At 51.0% G+C, this 18,445-nt stretch overlaps 3 protein-coding genes across 4 annotated transcripts; 2 read left to right on the top strand and 1 right to left on the bottom strand.

Annotated features, from left to right (window-relative positions):
* The window catches only part of LOC115641616, a 147,818-nt gene that overhangs the window by 73,853 nt on the left and 55,520 nt on the right, over positions 1 to 18,445 (top strand).
* On the top strand, positions 2,117 to 7,613 carry LOC115641611 (E3 ubiquitin-protein ligase TRIM7-like). 3 transcript variants are annotated; one of them, XM_030544918.1, is made up of 4 exons: positions 2,117 to 2,139; positions 4,070 to 4,389; positions 6,475 to 6,585; positions 6,690 to 7,613. In XM_030544918.1, exons 2-4 carry the CDS (start codon positions 4,113 to 4,115, stop codon positions 7,205 to 7,207), a joined length of 906 nt encoding a protein of 301 aa, XP_030400778.1. In that variant the 5' UTR covers positions 2,117 to 2,139; positions 4,070 to 4,112; the 3' UTR covers positions 7,208 to 7,613. The 3 variants fall into 3 exon arrangements, with proteins under 3 accessions (XP_030400778.1, XP_030400779.1, XP_030400776.1); XM_030544919.1 differs by lacking the exon at positions 2,117 to 2,139 and adding an exon at positions 2,869 to 3,061; XM_030544916.1 differs by lacking the exon at positions 2,117 to 2,139 and having other exon boundaries at positions 3,966 to 4,389.
* On the bottom strand, positions 17,695 to 18,441 carry LOC115641531 (olfactory receptor 13H1-like; the record flags this gene model as incomplete). Its single annotated transcript, XM_030544735.1, has 1 exon — positions 17,695 to 18,441. A coding segment is annotated over one exon (747 nt), but the record flags the coding sequence as incomplete, so codon positions are not given.

Genomic DNA, 18,445 nt, shown 5'->3' with positions numbered 1-18,445 from the left:
AGGGGCTGATGGGATATACGTACTCCCCAACCTGAAGAATGTGACAGAGAACCCAGCTGGATCCATGTGAGAGGGACGGGGGTGATGAAGTGGGGATTTTCTGTAATATTTTGTATTAATATCCTGTCTGCTCAGTTTCCCTTGTATGGAGATGGTAGGAAAAGATTGGTTACTCTCTGCAGAGATCCTGAGACCCAGGTGTGCCGGATGCCTGGCTCGCTGGGGCCTGGGCCCCACGGCCATGGAGAGTCCTCGAAGACAATGGTCAGGCCGGCTGCCCAGACATTTGGTACCTAGCAACTAAGGACCATGGCTGGCCCATCCCGCTGCAGGAAGCTGGCTGAGTTTGCCCGGGAAGACCAAAGGACTGAGGAGGGGCCAGGTGGGGGCTGTTGCATGTTGGGCGGCTGGAAGATGAACTGGGACAAAAGGGGGTGAAGATGGACCAGGCTGTAACTCTCTGGCCCCCGTGTTAACCAGGGACGCTCTATGCTGTGCTCCAGCAGGCTGAGAAACCCTGCTGTCTTTGCCCTGCTGGCGGAAGGTCACTGCAGGGGCTGGATTTGGGGGTGCACATGGCTCCCTGTGGGGGTACACCTCTCCCTGAGGTGCTCATCTCAGGGGGACCCGCTGAAGTGACTCAGAGAGTGAAGCTCCAAGGTTCAGTCCAAGGAGGTGGAGAAGCCGCGTGGCTTCCCCTAGGGATGCAGTGAGGAAGGGGCTTCCCCGAGCTCTGGACATGTGGCTCCATGACCAGGGACTGTTAGCATTTGAGCCAGGGCCTTTTGCCCTTTTCCTGGTAGGTTTTTTCTTGGGTGTTAACGTGCAGGAACTTTCCCACCATGGGTGGCCAAATCTCACTGCCAAAACACCTCTCTTACCCTGCAAACGGCCCTGTTGGGTTGGTTCAGCTGCGTCTCCTTCTCCGCGGGGTTATTTGCTCATATCCAGGGCCAGATTTACCTTCTGTGGGCCCAGCTTCAAACATTTTTATGGGGCTCCATGGAGGCAATGGCGCATGGCACGGGGGAGTGGGGTCCCCAGAGCAAGGAGCCATCCAGGGGCAATGGGGCACGGCATAGCAGGAGTGGCCCTGCTCCGCCAGCCCAGCGAGGGCACTATTACAGCAGCTGCCAGATGCACATACAATCCATCCCCTGTGCTGCCAGCATGCCCCTTCCCTCGGGGGTGGGCCCATGCCCTGCCACACAGCCCCCATGGAGGGTGGACAATGGGCCCCTCATGCTGGCTGAGACAAGGAGAGGGACCAAGTGCTCTGGCAGGCACCAGGGTTTCCCATCTCTGAGTCATCTTTAGCTGCCATCCAGGGGGCAGTGTGTCCTAGCATCTAAAGCCTGGTGCTCAGGATTCCTGGGTTCTATTCCCCGCTGTGCCAGGTCCTTCTGCTATCTCTGCCTCAGTTTCCCTCTCTGCACAATGGGGTGAATGGCCCTGAGTTCCCCTTGATCTGGGGGCACTACAGATGGAGAGAACTGCGAGGGGTTGCTGTTCCAGATGTGGATGACACCCTGGGGAGGGGATGAGTTGTCCCAGCCTCCCTAGCAGGGCTGGTTCAGGGTAGGGGGCTGGGCAGGAGCTGGGGAAGGTGTCAGGTGGGGATGGGCCCTGTCTCCTCCTCTACTGCCTTGGATCAGGGGTGCAGGGGGTGCCAGCAGAATTGGGGATGGGGGAAGGACAGGGGGTCAGTATGGCAAGGGATGGGGGCAGGAGGAGATGAGGGATGAGGTGGGGGCACGTGGGGGCAGCAGGGATGCCAGGGGAGTAGGTGATATGGTGGGGAAATGGGGGGGGTGGAGGAAACGGGCTGGTATGAGGGGGCTGGGACCCCTCCCAGGCAACAGACTCAAAGCAGAGGCCTGATCTACAGGGAAAAGCCAGGTTGCAATCGCCCTGTATCCCCCATGTCCCCTGTGCTGCTCCCTGCCCTGCCACCCCTCCCTGCCCAGCTCCCCCGGTGAGTCTCCACACGCAGACGGGCTGGGTCTAGCCTCCCCTGCGCCGTGGGGATGCTCCGCAGCAGCCCTGGGCTAAGGGAGGGCTGGAGCCCAGGGGATGTGGGGGTGGGGTGGACTTTATCCTTCCTTCCTCCGCCTCTGAGCACTTTCACTTTCGGGGCTGGTGAGTGGGGCTGGGCTGGGGCAATGCTCGGGGATGTGGGGGAGGGAGGTTCCCCTCAACCTGCATCCTCAGGCACCTTCCCCTCTCCTCCGCCCCCTCCCCCCGCTTTCTCCTGTCCCCCTTCCAGGGCTTAATTTGGGCCAGGGCTGAGCCCCAGCCTCTCTGGGCTTCCTAACCCCAGCCCCTCTGAGCCTGGCGCTTCCTAACCCCGCTGGGCCTGGCCCGTCTGTTGTGAAAGCTAAAATATTGCTTGAGCTCCGGCAGCTCTTCACCACTCATGAAGTGCTGCCCCCGTCCCATCCTCAGCCCCCTTCTCTTCCCATCTGCCCCCTGATCCTCTCCTGTCTCCTCCCTCTGACCTTCCCCCTTCATCTTCCTCTCCTGCCCCCCTCTCCCTTCTCCCCCATCTCTTCTTCTTCTCCTGTCCCCTCCCCTCCCCTCGCCTGACCCCCTTCTCTTCCCATCTGTCTCCCTGTTCCTCTCCTGTTTCCTTCCCCCTCTGACTCCCCCCTCCATCTTCCTCTCCCTCCCCCCCGATCTCCTCTTCCTCTCCACCCCTCTTGACCCCATCTGACCCCCTCTTCTTCCCCTTCCCCCGAGACCCTCCACCTCTCCACCCCTCCCCTCCTGACCCCCCTCTGATAACCCTCCCTTCTTCTCTGACTCTTGCCCCCCCTCCTTCTGCTGCCCCCCCCCCCACAGCCACCCCTGGGCTCTGGGGGAAGCAGGCGGGCAGGGACCTGAGAGGCCGCAGCAGCTGGGCCTGGGAGCTCTCAGCTGCCTTCTGACTTCCTCATGGGGGTGACGCCAATTCCCACCAGCCGAGTGGCTGGAGCCCGGGTGCCAACCCAAGAGGGCACTGGGGGCCCGGCGGTTAAAGCTGGCTTCAAGCAGTTCAAGCTCCCTGCGCCCAAAGCAGGAGGTGGGGATGAAACTGAGGCAAGGGACTGGCTTGGGGAAGCTGCAGGGATGCACGAGGAGCCCAGATTTGGGATCCGGACCCAGTTCTGCTATGGGATGTGCATGGGGGGGCGATGTGGGATTGTGTCTGTGTCAGGTGCTTCATAACGCCCCATAGCCCCTGGGTCTTCCCTTCAGCAGCTCTTGAAGTGCTCTGCAAAAGAAATTGGGATCATTAACCCCATGGCCCAGGTGGGGAAACTGAGGTACGGTGGGGGAAGTGACTTGTCCGAAGTCCCCTACCAACAGAGACGGACAGAGGATCCAGGTGTCCTGCATCCCAGTTCGGGTCTCTAGCCACTGTCTGAGCGCCTCTGGGGATTTATTGATCCTCGCAACACCTGTGATGGAGGCAGGGCTCTCCTGCCTGAGTTGGAACAGTTACGCGGCCGTGTTCTAACCCCGCAGCCTGAGCTCCGTAAGCCCGAGGCTGCTGGCACTGCTCAGCTGCGGATGTTTTATTACAGCCCAGGGACTGATTTGTAAAGGGATGCAGGAGCCTAAAGGTGCGAATGGGCACTTAGTGGGATGGCTGTAGATGCTGGATGCCCAACTCCCACTGGTTTCCACAGGGGGTTAGGTACTGTGGGTCATTTGGCCAAAACGAGACCCGTTCGTCAAAATATTTTGATGTTGACAAAATTGGCATTTCCCTGAGTAAATTTCCAGCCACCGCTAGCTTGGTGCACAAACATCAGGCTGCATGGCCTAGTGGGCAGAGCTAGGCCATGGCTAAGGACCGTCAGGACTTCAGGGTTCTGGCTCTGGGAGGGGAGTGGGGTCTAGTGCCTAGACTGGGCTGAGAGTCAGGACTCCTGGGTTCTATCCTGACCTTGTGCAAGTCACTTCCCCCTTTCTGTGCCTCAGTTTCCCAGTTGATAAAATGGCACTAATAATACTTCCCTCCTCCTTAAAGGGCTTTGAGACCGACAGATGTACAGCAATAGTGATTCATATTATCACGGCACAGGGCACTTTCCTGCTGAGCTCTGGAACGCCAGCCCAGGGTAGAGATGGCAGAGAGCGCGTGCTGCAAGCTCGTAGATTATTTGAACGATCTAGAAGCGCGGGAATTCAAGATGTTCAAGTTTCACCTGGAGAACTATCCGCTGGAAGATGGCTACAAGCGCATCCCCCGCTCCAAGACAGAGGCGGCCGACACGATGGACATAGCTCGAGCCATGGTCCAGGCTTACCAGGAGCCCAGGGCTCTGCAAATGGCCGTGAAGATATTGGACGGCATTAGCCGGAAGGATCTGTCGCTAAGGATCCAAAATGACATACCGGAGGGTGAGTAGATGGAGGAGATCCCCATAGTCTGACTCATTCCTTGCTGGAGCTTTTTGATAAATGGGTGGGTTGTCACCCCCTGGCATGTCTCAGTTTCCCCCAGTCTAGCAAGGGTGGCCTAGGGGCTAGCGCACAGAGCTGGCACTCAGCCGACCAGGGTTCTATGCCAGTGATCCCAGACAAATCACAGCCCCTCCCCTGCTCCCTGCCTCAGTTTTCTCATCTGAAAAATGGCTGGAAGGGACATTGGCCTACCCTCTAAAGTGCTTTGCCTCTACAGATGAAAAGCACTAAGGCACAGAGAGGCTGCAGCCACATCTCTGCTACTGAACCTCATGTAGACGCCACGGCCGCTCTTTCCCACTGCAAGGGCTGCCCCTCTCCCGCTGGGGTAGAAACGCCTCCTAGTTCAGTGGAAGGGGTTTTTCTGTCCTCTCTCCAAGAGGCAGTAGCGAGTTCGACGGAGGAATCTGTCGACCTAGCTGCAGTGACGCTGGGGATGAGGGTGACCCATCTCCGGCGCTCGGGAAATGACATTTTTCACTGCCCGATACCATAGCTGATACTATTAGGGTCCCTGGGCTAGAGGGTGAGCCTGGGCTCCACCCTCTTTGCCCCCCTGCTTAATCACTGAGACTGTGAGACAACAGAGACTGTGCAAGGGAGGATAGCTTCTCCGCACCTTCCTCGCTGGCTTATGAGGAAAATGGCTCAGTAGACGATGACCCGTGTCTCTAGAGAGAGAAGGGTTAAGTGGAGGGTCACAGTGAGCCTCTGAGGCTGGTGAAATCCGCCAGGAAACATGGGTCTTGGTGAAGTCAGGGGGTGGAAGAGGGAGGGATATTTCCCAGGGAGCCTTACTGCTAAACGATGAACTAGCACTCGGCTGAGCCCTCCAGGGTTAACACATCGTTAATGTAGCCTCATACCCTACAAGGCAGCACAAATGGAGGGAAGGGAGACAGCATGGCAGAGAGAGACAGAGACACACACCCTGTGTGTGTGGGGGAGAGATGCGTGCTGCCCCTTTAAATATACGTCCTCACTCTAAGTATGTTGCCTTTTTAAGTAGATCAGCACGTTGAGACAGCAACTGCTGCCTGCAAACTCCCTCTGTCCTGAGCCCTGTCGTGTCCCCCGCCTGCACTGTGGAGATAGGGTACAGAAGCGGGGGGAGGAGGGGACACCCTGACATCAGCATCCCTCTTTCCCCCCACCCCCTGCACAGCAAGCAGGAGGCTCCCCTGAGCAGCTCCAAGGCATAGGGCAGGAGCAGCACATGGCAGTGGGGGGAGGGACAGCTGAACTGCCAGCAGTTAATAGCCTGCTGGGCGGCTGCTGCAAGGGAACTTGGGGTGGGGGGGGGCTGCCGGTCCACCCTGGTTCCAAGCCCCCACCAGCTAGCTGCAATGGGCTGCTCTTCCTGCAAGCAGTGCACAAAGCAGGTGGCTGCCAAAGAACGTTAGAAGGGAGCGTTGCGCAACTTTAAACGAGCATGTTCCCTAATTGATCAGCAAGGTAACAACGTTAACCGGGACAACTTTAAGTGAGGAGTTACTGTATTGTCTGACCCCCTTTACCCCCCAAAAAAGGATTTCCTGCAACTCTGAAAAATTTAAATCCATGAAAACAGAAAAGAGAGGCTTAAAACCCATCATGTGGCAGAACTGTGAAAATGTTGGTCGATCAAAATAGAACAAAATGCTTAAAACCCGAAATTTCCTGCACCTGTGAAAATTTCAGTCGACAAAAAAAGAAAAAAAACTTCAAAATAAACATCGATATTTATCCCTCAAAATTATAAACCCATAAAAACTGACTGCTTCCAGTGCTGGCTGTAGGTGTAATTTGTTGTTCATGTATAAAACAAGAGAGGGAGAAGACAATGCAACATTCAGGGTTTGAGTCCTCCCTCTATAGAGATTGTCTGCTGTCATTAGAGCACCCCCTACTGGGAAGTGAAGTACCTACAATGGGGCTGACCACGGGAGTTTGTAGCCTGAGCTCCCACCAGCCTGCCTCCGTTTGTCCCTTTTGGAGGCAGTTTCTCCCATGGGTAATTTATTTCTCTCATGTGTCTCGTAGTTTTCCGTCAGACGCCAGAGCAGGCTGGCGCGAGAGAGGACGGCGAGAAGGACCAGCAGGAGGAGCTGATCTCGGATATGTGCGATCGATTTTTCGGAACCAAGAAGAAAGGTCAGTGACTGTCCGATACCAGTCCAGGGCGCAGTGAGATTTCACAGCGGCCGTTGTGCTGCATGCCAAGATCTCACTCTAACTCTCTGCTTCTCTCTCCCCAGTGGAGGTGAAGCTGGATCCCAACACCGCGTTCCCCACTCTGCTGATCTCCCAAGACCAGAAAAGCATGAGGCTCGGTGACCGCCCCCAGTACCTTCCCAGCAACTCCGAGCGTTTTGATTTCCGGCCCTGCGTGCTGGGTGCCCCAGGCATCACTAGGGGCCAGCTGGACTGGGTAGTGGATGTGGGTGCCGGGAAAGGCTGGATCGTCGGCGCCGCCCGGGAGTCGGTGGAGAGAAAGGGGAATCTCTACATAACGGCTGAGCGGGGGTTCTGGGGGCTGGAGTTTAACAATGGGGAGTACCAGGCGCTCAGCACCCCTAAGACGACGCTTTTCTTACGGGCGTCTCTGCGCAGGATCAAGGTGCATCTAGACTACCTCCTTGGACAACTCTCCTTCTACAACAACGACACCATGGAGCACATCTTCACTTTCAACTACCCCTTCTCCGAGAAGATGTTCCCCTTCTTCTTGACCTGGGACACAGACGTCCCACTCCAACTCTGCCCATGTGACTGAGAGCACCTCCCCACCTTACGTTTTGCAAGAGCAGGGATGTTATACTCCAGTGCCTGGCCAAAATTCCAGCCCTGGGAATGAGCCGCTGCCACCAGCCTATGTATGTCCACTTTCACTTTCACGTCCTGTCCAGATTGGGTGCGTAGCCTCCTCGACTGTCTCGCGTGACTTTGTCAGGTGATATTTTGTGTTTCTTGACGTCTCCAGCTCTGTTAGCCAAGTTTTTTTTGTGAGAATCTGTGCTTTCATTTAAAAAAAAAAAAGAACTAGTTTTCTAACCCTTTGAGTTGCGGAGAAAACCTGTGAAAACCTGACCCAAGAAAGGTCAAAACCCAGAAGGCAAATGTGGAAAAAAACCCTCCAAGGTTTATTACTGTATTTGTAAAATCTTGTGATTTTTTTTCAAGTCATAGACTCATAGACTCATAGGTCAGAAGGGACCAATATGATCATCTAGTCTGACCTCCTGCACAAGGCAGGCCACAGAACCCTACCCATCCACTTTCATACAACCCCTAATCCAGGACTGAGTTATTGAAATCCTCAAAACTGGTTTGAAGACCTCAAGCTGCAGAGAATCCACCAGCAAGCGACCCATGCCCCACGCTGCAGGGGAAGGTGAAAAACCTCCAGGGCCCCTGCCAATCCGCCCTGGAGGAAAATTCCTTCCCGACCCCAAATATGGCGATCAGTTAAACCCTGAGCATGTGGGCAAGACTCACCAGCCAGCACCCAAGAAGGAATTCTCTGCAGTAACTCAGTTCCCATCCCATCCAACATCTCCCCGCAGACCATTGAGCAATCCAATTCAGAGGGACTTTCAAGTCAGCAAACTCATCAGTACAGCAAGACTCACTGGGATGGTGCCTCCTGCTGGTCATATTGGGAATTAGCTCTTGTCCAGCCCAGAGCGCCCTCTGCAGGCTGGTGTCTCACCTGCCACTGGCCCCATGTCTGTCCCGGACTCCGGGGCCCTTTACCTCAGGGTTCTGTCCCAGCAGTATCCCCTCGTTCTGAGTCTCCTTTCCCAGGGGAATCCCCAACCCTCTAAACCCACCTTGCCTCAGTGGCTGCTGCCAGTCATCATCTAGCCCCTGCTCACTGGGGCAGACTGCAGTCTGTAATGGCCACCCATCATTGGCAAGAGATTTAAGACCTACTGCCTTTGCCTATTCCCAGGCTGTATCTCTGCAGCCCTAGTACCTCTGTCGACCTTCAACAAGGCCTGCAGCCTGGGGTTTTACCAGGCTGGAGCTCCCTTGCTCCCTTGCCCTATTCCTCAGCACTGCTCCAGTTCAGGTACCTTCCTCTCAGGCAGCTAGCCCTTCCCCCTCCAGGGCTGGAGAGAGACTCCTCCATCTCCTGGCCTCCAGACCTCTTATCAGGGCCAACTACCCACTCAGCTGTTTTCCTGGCTTTTCCCAGCCACGATGGCTTGCAGTCTTAATGCAGCATCTTCTACTAAACCCCAGGAGATGACGATGGCTAGCAGCCTTAATGCAGCATCTTCTGCTAAGCACCCAGGAGATGATGATGGCTTGCAGCCTTAATGCAGCATCTTCTGCTAAGCACCCAGGGGATGATGATGGCTAGCAGTCATACTGCACCATCTGCTGCCAGCCTAAGATGTAAAGGATAGATGGAGTGGATCAAAACAAGAAATAGAGCAGATTTGGTTTGTATTCATTTGCTCTCTCTTTCCTCCGTGAAATAAACAGCCTGCTAAACCCATGGTTTTGAGTTCGATCCTTGAAGGGGCCATTCCAAGTGATGGTTGTTTGTGTTTCTCCTTGATGGAAGCCTCCGCCTTTGTGGATTTTAATTTCCCATAAGCCATGTCGTTAGTCGCCCCTCTCTCTGTCAGAGCAATGGCAGACAATCGTTTTGTGCCCTTTTTCAGTGCAGGCACCATACCACAGCAAGCATGGAGCCCGCTCTGCTCAACGCAGCAGTCATGAGCATTGTAAACACCTCGCACATTATCGTGCAGTTGATGCTGAACCAGAACCTGGAAAACCAGGCAAGGAGGAGGAGACGGCAGTGCGGTGATGAGAGTGATGAGGACATGGATACAGAATTCTCTCAAACTGCGGGCCCCGGCGCTTTGGAGATCATGCTGTTAATGGGGTGGGTTCACGCTGTGGAACACCAATTCTGGGCCCAGGAAACAAGCACAAACTGGTGGGACCACATAGTGTTGCAGGTGTGGGACGATTCCCAACTTTCGCACGTGTAAGGGGACTGTTGCACCCTTACTAACATTCAGCGGGGGTGTTTTGGTTGGCTAGCTCTCAGCACTAAAAGAGGAGGGCTGATAGATCGGAAATGAATGTGGCACCATGTCTCTCTGCTCTACGCCAATTAAAACAATTGCCACTTACAGAAACATTGGGAAAGTTGTCACATCCCCAAGGGTTTCATTAAAGGTCCGTTTCACAGTTGTGTGATACCTCGTTGCTGTAGCGATCAGACCAAATGCCTCGAGAAAACTCTCCGCACACTGCAATACACAGCGCAATGTGATCTTTTAATGATGCCCAGTGCGATTTAGCTGAGCCATTAAAAGTTGCATTGGGGCTGCTAACTTGGCCCCCCTCTGGAGACACACGCTCACACGGCAGCTCTCCTTTGGCAATGATTATGGCCAGACAGGATTGCTTCTGAAACCCTCTCCAAGTCACGGATGTGATTACTACAGAGTGATATTCATGGTGGATGGACCGCGAGTCAATTTGATAGTCAGTGGGCTCCACACACCAGCAGTCAAGCTGTTGCCAAGTCAGGCCTGGTCTACACATGGATTTGGTGCTGGTAGAAACTTCTTGGTTAGGGGTGTGATTTTCAAACCAGTGCGACAGCTAGAGTGGACACAGTTAGAACCAGTATAAAAGTGTCTTCTACTCGTATAATTGATTTCCCTTCTATGCAAGAATAGCTACACTGCTATGACACACCTTTTTAGCAATAGAACTAAGGCCTGGTCTATGGCTGAAAATTAGACTGACCTACATCCGCCACTCAGGGCTGTGAAGAGTTGTGCCCTGAGCACTGTAGTTACATCATCCTTGATGTTCCCTTGAGGCCCTGCTCCTGCACTGCCTCTTCCCCCCAAACCCCACCCCCGCTCACTCCTCTCTGCCCCCTCCCCTCCCATTGCTTATCCTTATGATCAGTAAAAAATAGGAGGGCCCCTCTGGCCCCCCCCTGTTCCGGCACCCTGATTAATGACATTTGACGGGGAAACCCAGTGCTATGGCACTAAAGTGGCCCAGCTACAGAGCCAGTGCAGCAGCTGTAGTGTAGACGTGGTCTCAAAAATCCACATGGGGCCCCTGCACTGCACTGCACTGTGTATACTGGAACAGTGAAAACAGTCCAGCTTTTGTGTGTAGATGAGGCCTGGGGCTTGAACGCCATCTTCTCGACCAACTGCTTTGTCTCTGAAGTAGGTGTCCAGGGATCATAGTAATGACCTTGATATAAAACCTAGATACATTCCCAAATGCTTCTTTACCTCATGTCTGATAGAAAAGGCCTGCTAAGAATCAAAAGGCCTGCTAAGAATCAAAAGGCCTGTGTCTTGCTCTTGCTCTTTCTGCTTATAGCTAAAGGATGGGCCTAGCTAGAGGATGAGCCTAGGGATTTGAATGATGGACGGGACCAGGGAATCAAGGACGGGGCATGTATTTAATCTTACATTTAACCATGTTAGCTATTTACTAATTGGCCCGCTTGGCACAAAAGTGTATGCAGCTGCTTTCTCATGTATCCTCAAAAGATATTTGATGCCAGGGGTCAAGACATGTACCTTATCTTCCCTTCAAAATGATAAATGTATCCGCAACAGATGTGTCCTGTATCCCCCTCCCCAAAATAATCCATGTATTCTGTGTAACCTGTTATCTATAGGTCAGTAAAGTGACGTAAACTAAGTTGTTTGTTGCTGATTATAAAAGGGGCTCAGGTCGCCCATGTAAGGTGTGTTCTTCTCTGGCATTAGTCGGGAAGAAACACCCGCTCAGCTGAACGAAAATAAAGGTGTGGTACCCGTCTTCTTGTTCTCCGTGCCTCCTTGGTGTAATTAGGTAAGCTCCAGGGGGAAACGGGCCCTATTTGGCCAACATGTCCACATATACCCCTCGTCAGACCTAGAATGCAAATTATTACACAGGCAAACAAACTTTCCTTGGGTTTTCATGGAAAGGAGGCAGGGTTGGGAGGTCAGGTTCTTTTGGGTGTATTCAGTGGTGGTCAAGGTACACGTGTACTACGGGTGTGTCTACATTGCACACTGAGGCCTGGTCGAGGCTACGTGATTGGGTCTACACAAGGCAGATTGCACCAATCTAGTGGTGTCTAGTGATGTCCCACTGCTGCAAGCATTCTGTTATGCCAACACAGTAACAGTCCACCTTCCCAAGTGGCCAGAGCCAGGACCTGGGGCCTAGGACTCTGCTAACAGGACACTTGGTGCCTATGGTCTTTAGAGCCCTTCAGAAACTCTTGTGTTCCACTTTTTGTTCTTATGATTTGTTTTAATCCTTCCTCTGGTAACTTTGCTCAGGGATTTTGCATTGAAATGATTTTCCCCTGGTAAAAGCCGCTTCTGTCAATTTGAAAATCTGCAGTGGGAAATTTTTGATTTTTTTCTGAAGTGAATTGTTTTAAATGTCATTTCACAGGGTATTTATTTATTTATTTATTTTCTTCCCATTTTGGAATGAAAACAATGATCAGAATGTTAGACTATCCCCCAAAATGGAAATTCCATATTTTGTCCCCCTGTAGTTCTCTATAACTAGACTGGGAAGGGTTAGGTTTTTTTTTTATTGGTAAATATCCATGAACATCGATTGCACTGTACAGATGCAAACTAATGAAAAATGTCTATTGAAAATAATTTAAATTTCCCCATTGGCAAAGGAAGGAAATGCTGCTTGAGAACATAGGAGAGTTTGATTTACAGACCTTTACTCCGTGAATTTTGATATGTGAGGTTGACAATTTGTGTTTTTAATGGGTATATTTTTGAATCTCAAAGTCAATTGTCACTAAATAATTTGCACAACTGCGAAAATTTAAATAGATAAAAATTGAAAAAAATTATTTAAAATGAACATCAATATCATCTGCTGAAATGGTAAAAAAAAGTAAAACCTCTCATTCTGCCAAGCCTAATTATAGAGTGGTTTATGCCCTAAAGCATGAGGATTTACAGCACTTCAGGAGCTCCAGTAATCTATTTAGTGTCCCTATGATGGGGTCTAAATTAGCTATTACCACTCAAGAGAGAGATCCTGGAGTCACTGTAGATAGTTTTCTAAACAGCCACTCAGTGTGCAGCGGCAGTCAAAAAAGTGATCAGAATGCTGGGAATAATTAAGAAAGGGATAGATAATAGGACAGAAAATATCATGTTGCCTCTATATATATCCATGGTACGTCCACATCTTGAATACTGTGTGAAGATGTGGTTGCCCATCTCAAAAAGATACATTGGAATTGGAAAAGGTTCAGAAAAAAGCAACAAAAATGATTAGCGGTATGGAACAGCTGCCGTATGAGACGAGATTAATAAAGCTGGGACTTTTCAGCTTGGAAAAGAGACGGCTAAGGGGAGATATGATTGAGGTCTATAAAATCATGACTAGTGTCGAGAAAGTAGATAAGGAGGTGTTGTTTACTCCTTCTCATAACACAAGAGCTAGGGTCACCAAATGAAATGAATAGGCAGCAGGTTTAAAACAAATGAAAGGAAGTATTTCTTCACACAACACAGTCAACCTGTGGAACTCCTTGCCAGAGGATGTTTTGAAGGCAAAGACCAAAAAGGGTTCAAAATAAGAACTAGATAAATTCATGGAGAATAGGTCCATCAATGGCTATTAGCCAGGATGGGCAGGGATGGTGTCCGAGCCTTTGTTTGCCAGAAGCTGGGAATGGGCGACAGGGGATGGATCACTTGATGATTCCCTGTTCTGTTCATTCCCTCTGGGCACCTGGTACTGGCCACTGTTGGAAGACAGGATATTGGGCTAGATGGGCCCTAGATCTGACCCAGTATAGTCATTCTTATGCTCTTATGTTCTTCCTTTCTGTTGTAACTCTGCTGAGGAAGTTTCCATGGAAATGATTTTTCCATGGATAATGCAGCTTCTGCACATTTGAAAATTTCCATTGGAAAAGTCAGAGTTTTTTTCTGAAACAAATGAATTGTTTTTTTAATTTTGTTTCACAGGAAATGTTGACTTTTTTGCTTGCTTTCTGTATGGCACAAAAACACTTTTTACAAAAAAAAATTGCAGGATTTCCCACAGCATGGAAATTCCAAATATCGATCTTCCATAGTTCCCAGTATCTCATGACCATGAAGACATTGGCACAGTGACAGTGGTTCTGAAGAGAACAAAGCTGGAGGTGCAACATAGCTTGGCTGTGTACAGTGGAATGGGATGTGGCAGCAGATTACACGTATCTGAAGAGTGAAAATATAAAGGCAGGCTAGGGAACAATTATGGTAGTTCCATCCAGGTGGTACCATTATGGGCATCCCTTTGTTTGACTGTTTGTTTAACTTGTTGCTCCTACAAAGAGAGATGTACAATAGGCTCCCAAGACAACTTTCCAAAACTCCATCAATTTGGGACATTTAAGAACCAGGGGTCACCCAATGAAATGAATAGGCAGCTGGTTTAAAATAAAGGGAAGTACTTCTTCACCCACCACATAGACCACTCGTGGAACTTGTTCCCAGGGGATGTGGTGAAGGCCAAAAGTGTAGCTGGATTCAAAACAGATTTGCAGCAGTTCATGGAGAAATAGATCCATTAGTGGCTACTAGCCAAGATGGTCAGGGATGCAACCCCATGCTCTTGGTGTCCCTCGGCCTCTGGCTGCTAGATGCTGGGAGTGGATGAAAGGATGAACCACTTGATGATTGCCTGTTCTGTTCATTCCCTCTGGGGCACCTGGCACTGGCCACTGTCAGAAGACAAGATGCTGGGCTGGATGGACCATTGGTCTGCGTAGCGGGGTGGTTACCCGCTGCAGCCCTGACAGGGTAGAAGCCAGCCCTGGGAGAGGGCTTGGGGCTAGGAGAAAAAGCCCAAGATGACTGGGGAAGGAGCTACACCTGGGCAATGCCCCAATCAGGGAAGTTGGGCCTTTTAAGAAGGCCAGAGCAGCCAGAAGTTGAGCAGAGTCTCTCCTCTAGTGGGGGAGGGAGACTGGCCTGGCTGCAGGGAAGGAAGAAGGTACTTGGGAGTGAAGCAGGGCTGGGGAAGAGCCAGAGGAACAGGGGAGCTCTAGGCTGGCGGCTCCCCAGGCTGCAGGGCCTGGTTCCAGGCCCAGAGAGGTATTGGGTGATAGAAGAAGGCAGAAGGTCAAACCCCCTTGCCTGTGATGAGTGGCTTTTATACTGCAGTCTGCCCCAGTGAGCCGGGGCTAGGTAAGGGCTGGCAGTAACCTGACTGAGGTGAGGTGGGGATAGTGGGTGGGGGCTGCCTGGGGAAGGGAGACCCACAGAGATTGTTGGGGTATTGCCAGGGGGCAGCACCTCAGAGAGAACAGGGGTCCGGGAGGGACACAAGGGTCAGCTGTGGTGGATCACCGACCTGCAGAGGGTGCTCTGGGCTGGAAATTGAGCTAATTCCCTGAGAGACCAGCAGGAGGCGCCACTGGGTGAGTCTGTGCCCGGTTATAGTCTGACTCAGTATGACCATTCTTATGTTCCAACCTCAGTCTTGTCAAAGTAATTGAAAATTAGGAGTGGCAACAGTCATGTGCTGGGAGAGATGCACAAACTTTGCTGGGTCTGATTCTTTGAATCAAGATCCACTAGTGATACACTGGGAGGGGAACTGGGTCCTGTCAATGGCAGAATGCTTGGCGAAAGCCTGCTTTTTCAGTGTCAAGGCAGAAAAGCCAAAATGTTTTATTTCAAGACCAATTTTATTAGTTCATTTATAGAGAGGGTTGGGAATTTTCTGTCAAAACTTTTTTTTTTTGGATGGAAAATGGAATTTCTGCAACTTGTTTCCATTTCCCATAGGGAAAATAAAAATGAAAGATTTCCAAAGCTGGGCCAAATCCACAATGGTGCTGCCTCTGGTTGAACTGATGCAATATATCATAGGAAACATAGTGACCACCATGCATCATGGGAGATATAATCCATACCATAGAGAACGATGGAACAAGACACCCGAACTACAACTCCCAAGATGCACTGCTGCCTCCCCTCTGACTGAATGATTGCTGTATATCCTAGGAAACGTGTGATGTTGTACTCCATATGAATATGTTTATAAGTATGAATATAATTTAACTGGAATATGCTTTATGCAAAAGGTCTCTTGTAAGGTGTCATTACAAAGCTTAGGGTCCACTAAGTGTGTTCATACCATTTGTTTGCATGTGTTATTTCTATGTCTGGAGTTAGGAGAATAAAATATAACTTGTATTACTGAAGCCATTAAGGGTGCTTCAGAATCAATGACTTGTAAATGGCTCTGTTTACTTGCAAACCTTCCTGTATACATGGGTGCCAGCCAGTCGGTAATGAAGGCTTACATGTCGTATGATATTGGAATCCATCTTTAACCTGGTGCTTTTCCATTTAGAAGGAGGGGTGGGAACCCAGAGGGAGACAATGGATTCCCACCTTGTGCCAAAGATAAAAGGAGGTGGAACAGAACAAAAGGGGCTGCCAGTCATGAGAAGTCCCCTAGTTGCCACCTGAGCTGGAACTAACAAGGACTGTACCAGGGGTAAGGATTGGGCCCAGACTAAGAAGGAGTCTAGTCTGTAAAAGAAGCTATTAGAAATCTCTGAGAGTGAGATTACCTGTAATCAGTTTCTTAATGTATTAGGCTTAGACTTGTGTGTTTTGTTTTATTTTGTTTGGTAACTTACTTTGTTCTGTCTGTTTATTACTTGAAACCACTTGAATCCTACTTTTTATACTTAATAAACTCACTTTTATTTATTAATTAACCCAAAGTAAGTGATTAATACTTGAGGGAAGCAAACACCTGTGCATATCTCTCTATCAGTGTTATAGAGGGCGGACAGTTTATAAGTGTATCCTGTATAAGATTTGTACAGAGTAAAATGGATTTATTTGGCGTTTGGATCCCATTGGGAGCTGGGTGTCTGGGTGCTGGAGATAGGTGACCTGCTGAGCTGTTTTCAGTTAAAAGTCTGTAGCTTTGGGGGCATGGCTGGAAACCCTCGGTCTGTGTTACAGCAGGCTAGCATGTCTGGCTCAACAAGGCAGGGTTCTGGAGGCCCAAACTGGCAGAAAAAACGGGCTCAGAGGTAATTTCAGCACATCAGGTGACAGTCTCAAGGGTGTCTATAGTGGGGCAGCCGCCCCACTCCAGCAGAACAGGGAAAAGCAGCCCTGGAGAGGGCTGCGCTGGGATAAGGAGTGAGAGCAGCTGAGGGAGTAACTGACCACAGCTGTGGCCAGCTCAATTAGAGCCCAGCTGGCCCTGATAAGGACTAGGGGGCCAGGAGCTGGAGGAGTCTCACTCTAGCTTTGGAGTGAGAAGAGCCTGGCTGCCTGGGAGCACAGGGTACCTGGAGCAGAGCAGCTCTGGGAAAGGGCAAGAGGAGCTGGGGAGCTCCAGCCTGGCAACTCCCCTGCAGGCCTTGTTGGGGGCCTAAAGAGGTACTGGGGTGGCAGATGTGTCGCCTAGGGCTATGCAGCTGGTCCAAACCCCCTTGCAAGTGATAAGTGGCCCTTACAGGCTGCAGGCTGCCCTAGTGAATGAGGGCTAGATGACGACTGGCAGTAGCCACTGAGGCAAAGTGGGTGTAGAGGGTTGGGGGTCCCCTGGGAAAGAAGACCCAGAGTGTGGGGACTTCTGGGGCAGAACCCCAAAATAAAGGTCACCAGGGTCTGGGAGGGACACAGGGCCTGACGTAGGCAAGACACCGGCCAGCAGAGGGTGCTCTGAGACTGGAAAAGAGTTAATTCCCAGACGACCAGCAGGAGGCGCCACGCTGGTGAGTCTTCGGTCTTGCTACAGGGTCTCTGTGACTGAACCCATTACAACATGTGACTAGCATGCACCTTGAGGAAATATATTTCAGCCCACAGAGAAGTATTTCCCCATGATTAACAGTAGTGCTCAGGGGAAGACAGGTTAGTGTCAGACATAACATTTTGACACTTCTGCACCAAAAGATTCCCTGTTCTAAGGAAAAAAATTAATATTTTGACTTTTTATTTCCATCTTCCTTCATTCTACTCACTTAAAATTTACTACAGAAAGAGATGCAAGATGAAACTTAAATAAATAAAATCTGCCTCAGTCTGGGAAATTGGAATCCTTCCTTCACCATCCAATGTCATTTAGGTCAGGAATCAGGTTCCTCTACAACTCTCTATCCTGAGCATCTCTACATTGTTAAGTCAGGAGGCACATGAAGAAGGCTCTGAAGCACACATGGGAGAAAGGAATCAAAGCTCTCGGAAGCTCTCAGCAATTCATTTTCTCTCCTGCCAACTTCCTCAGGGCCTCCTTCACATCCTTGTTTCTCAGGCTGTAGATCAGAGGGTTTAGAACCGGAGTGACTGCTCCGTACAAGAGGGAAATGTACTTGTCCTGATCCGCGGAAGATTTGGACTGAGGCCTCAGATACACAAAGATGGCTGCCCCGTAAAACAAGGCCACCACGGTGATGTGGGAGGCACAAGTGGAGAAGGCCTTGGTCCTGCCCTGGGTGGAGTGGATCCTCAGCACAGCCACAATGATGTGGACATAGGCCACGAGGATGAAGGAAAAGGGCACCAGCAGGACCAGGACGCTGGTGCTGATCATCACGATTTGGTTGCTGCGGGTGTCCGAACAGGCCAACTTCAGCATGGACTGGAGCTCACAAGCAAAGTGGTTGATGATGTTGGACCCGCAAAAACGAGGTTGCTTGGCCAGGAAATCAGACAGGCACAGGAGGAAACTGCCACTCCATGACATGGCTGCCAGTTGGAGGCAGACCCTGTTGCTCATGACAAGGGAATAGCGCAGTGGCTTGCAGATGGCCACCCAGCGGTCATAAGCCATCACAGCCAGCAGAAGGCACTCAGTTATCCCCAAGAAGCGTGAGATGTACATCTGAGCCAAGCACCTGCCCAGGGAGATGGAGGGTCTCTTGGAGAGGCAATGGACCATCAACTGAGGGCATTGCTGGTGATATAGCAGATCTAAGAAGGACAAGTTACTGAGGAAAAAG

Source organism: Gopherus evgoodei, unplaced genomic scaffold, assembly GCF_007399415.2.
Source record: "Gopherus evgoodei ecotype Sinaloan lineage unplaced genomic scaffold, rGopEvg1_v1.p scaffold_35_arrow_ctg1, whole genome shotgun sequence".
NCBI lineage: Eukaryota > Metazoa > Chordata > Testudines > Testudinidae > Gopherus > Gopherus evgoodei.
The sequence above is the reverse complement of the archived record's forward strand: the minus strand, read 5'-3'. Positions and strand labels throughout refer to the sequence as shown.

Excerpts from the sequence above, each read along its gene's own strand:
- LOC115641611 (XM_030544918.1), top strand. The coding sequence starts at position 4,113 with ATGGCAGAGAGCGCGTGCTGCAAGCTCGTAGATTATTTGAACGATCTA. Across the intron at positions 4,390-6,474 it reads CCAAAATGACATACCGGAGG|TTTTCCGTCAGACGCCAGAG; the intron begins GTGAGTAGATGG and ends TGTGTCTCGTAG. Across the intron at positions 6,586-6,689 it reads TTTCGGAACCAAGAAGAAAG|TGGAGGTGAAGCTGGATCCC; the intron begins GTCAGTGACTGT and ends CTCTCTCCCCAG.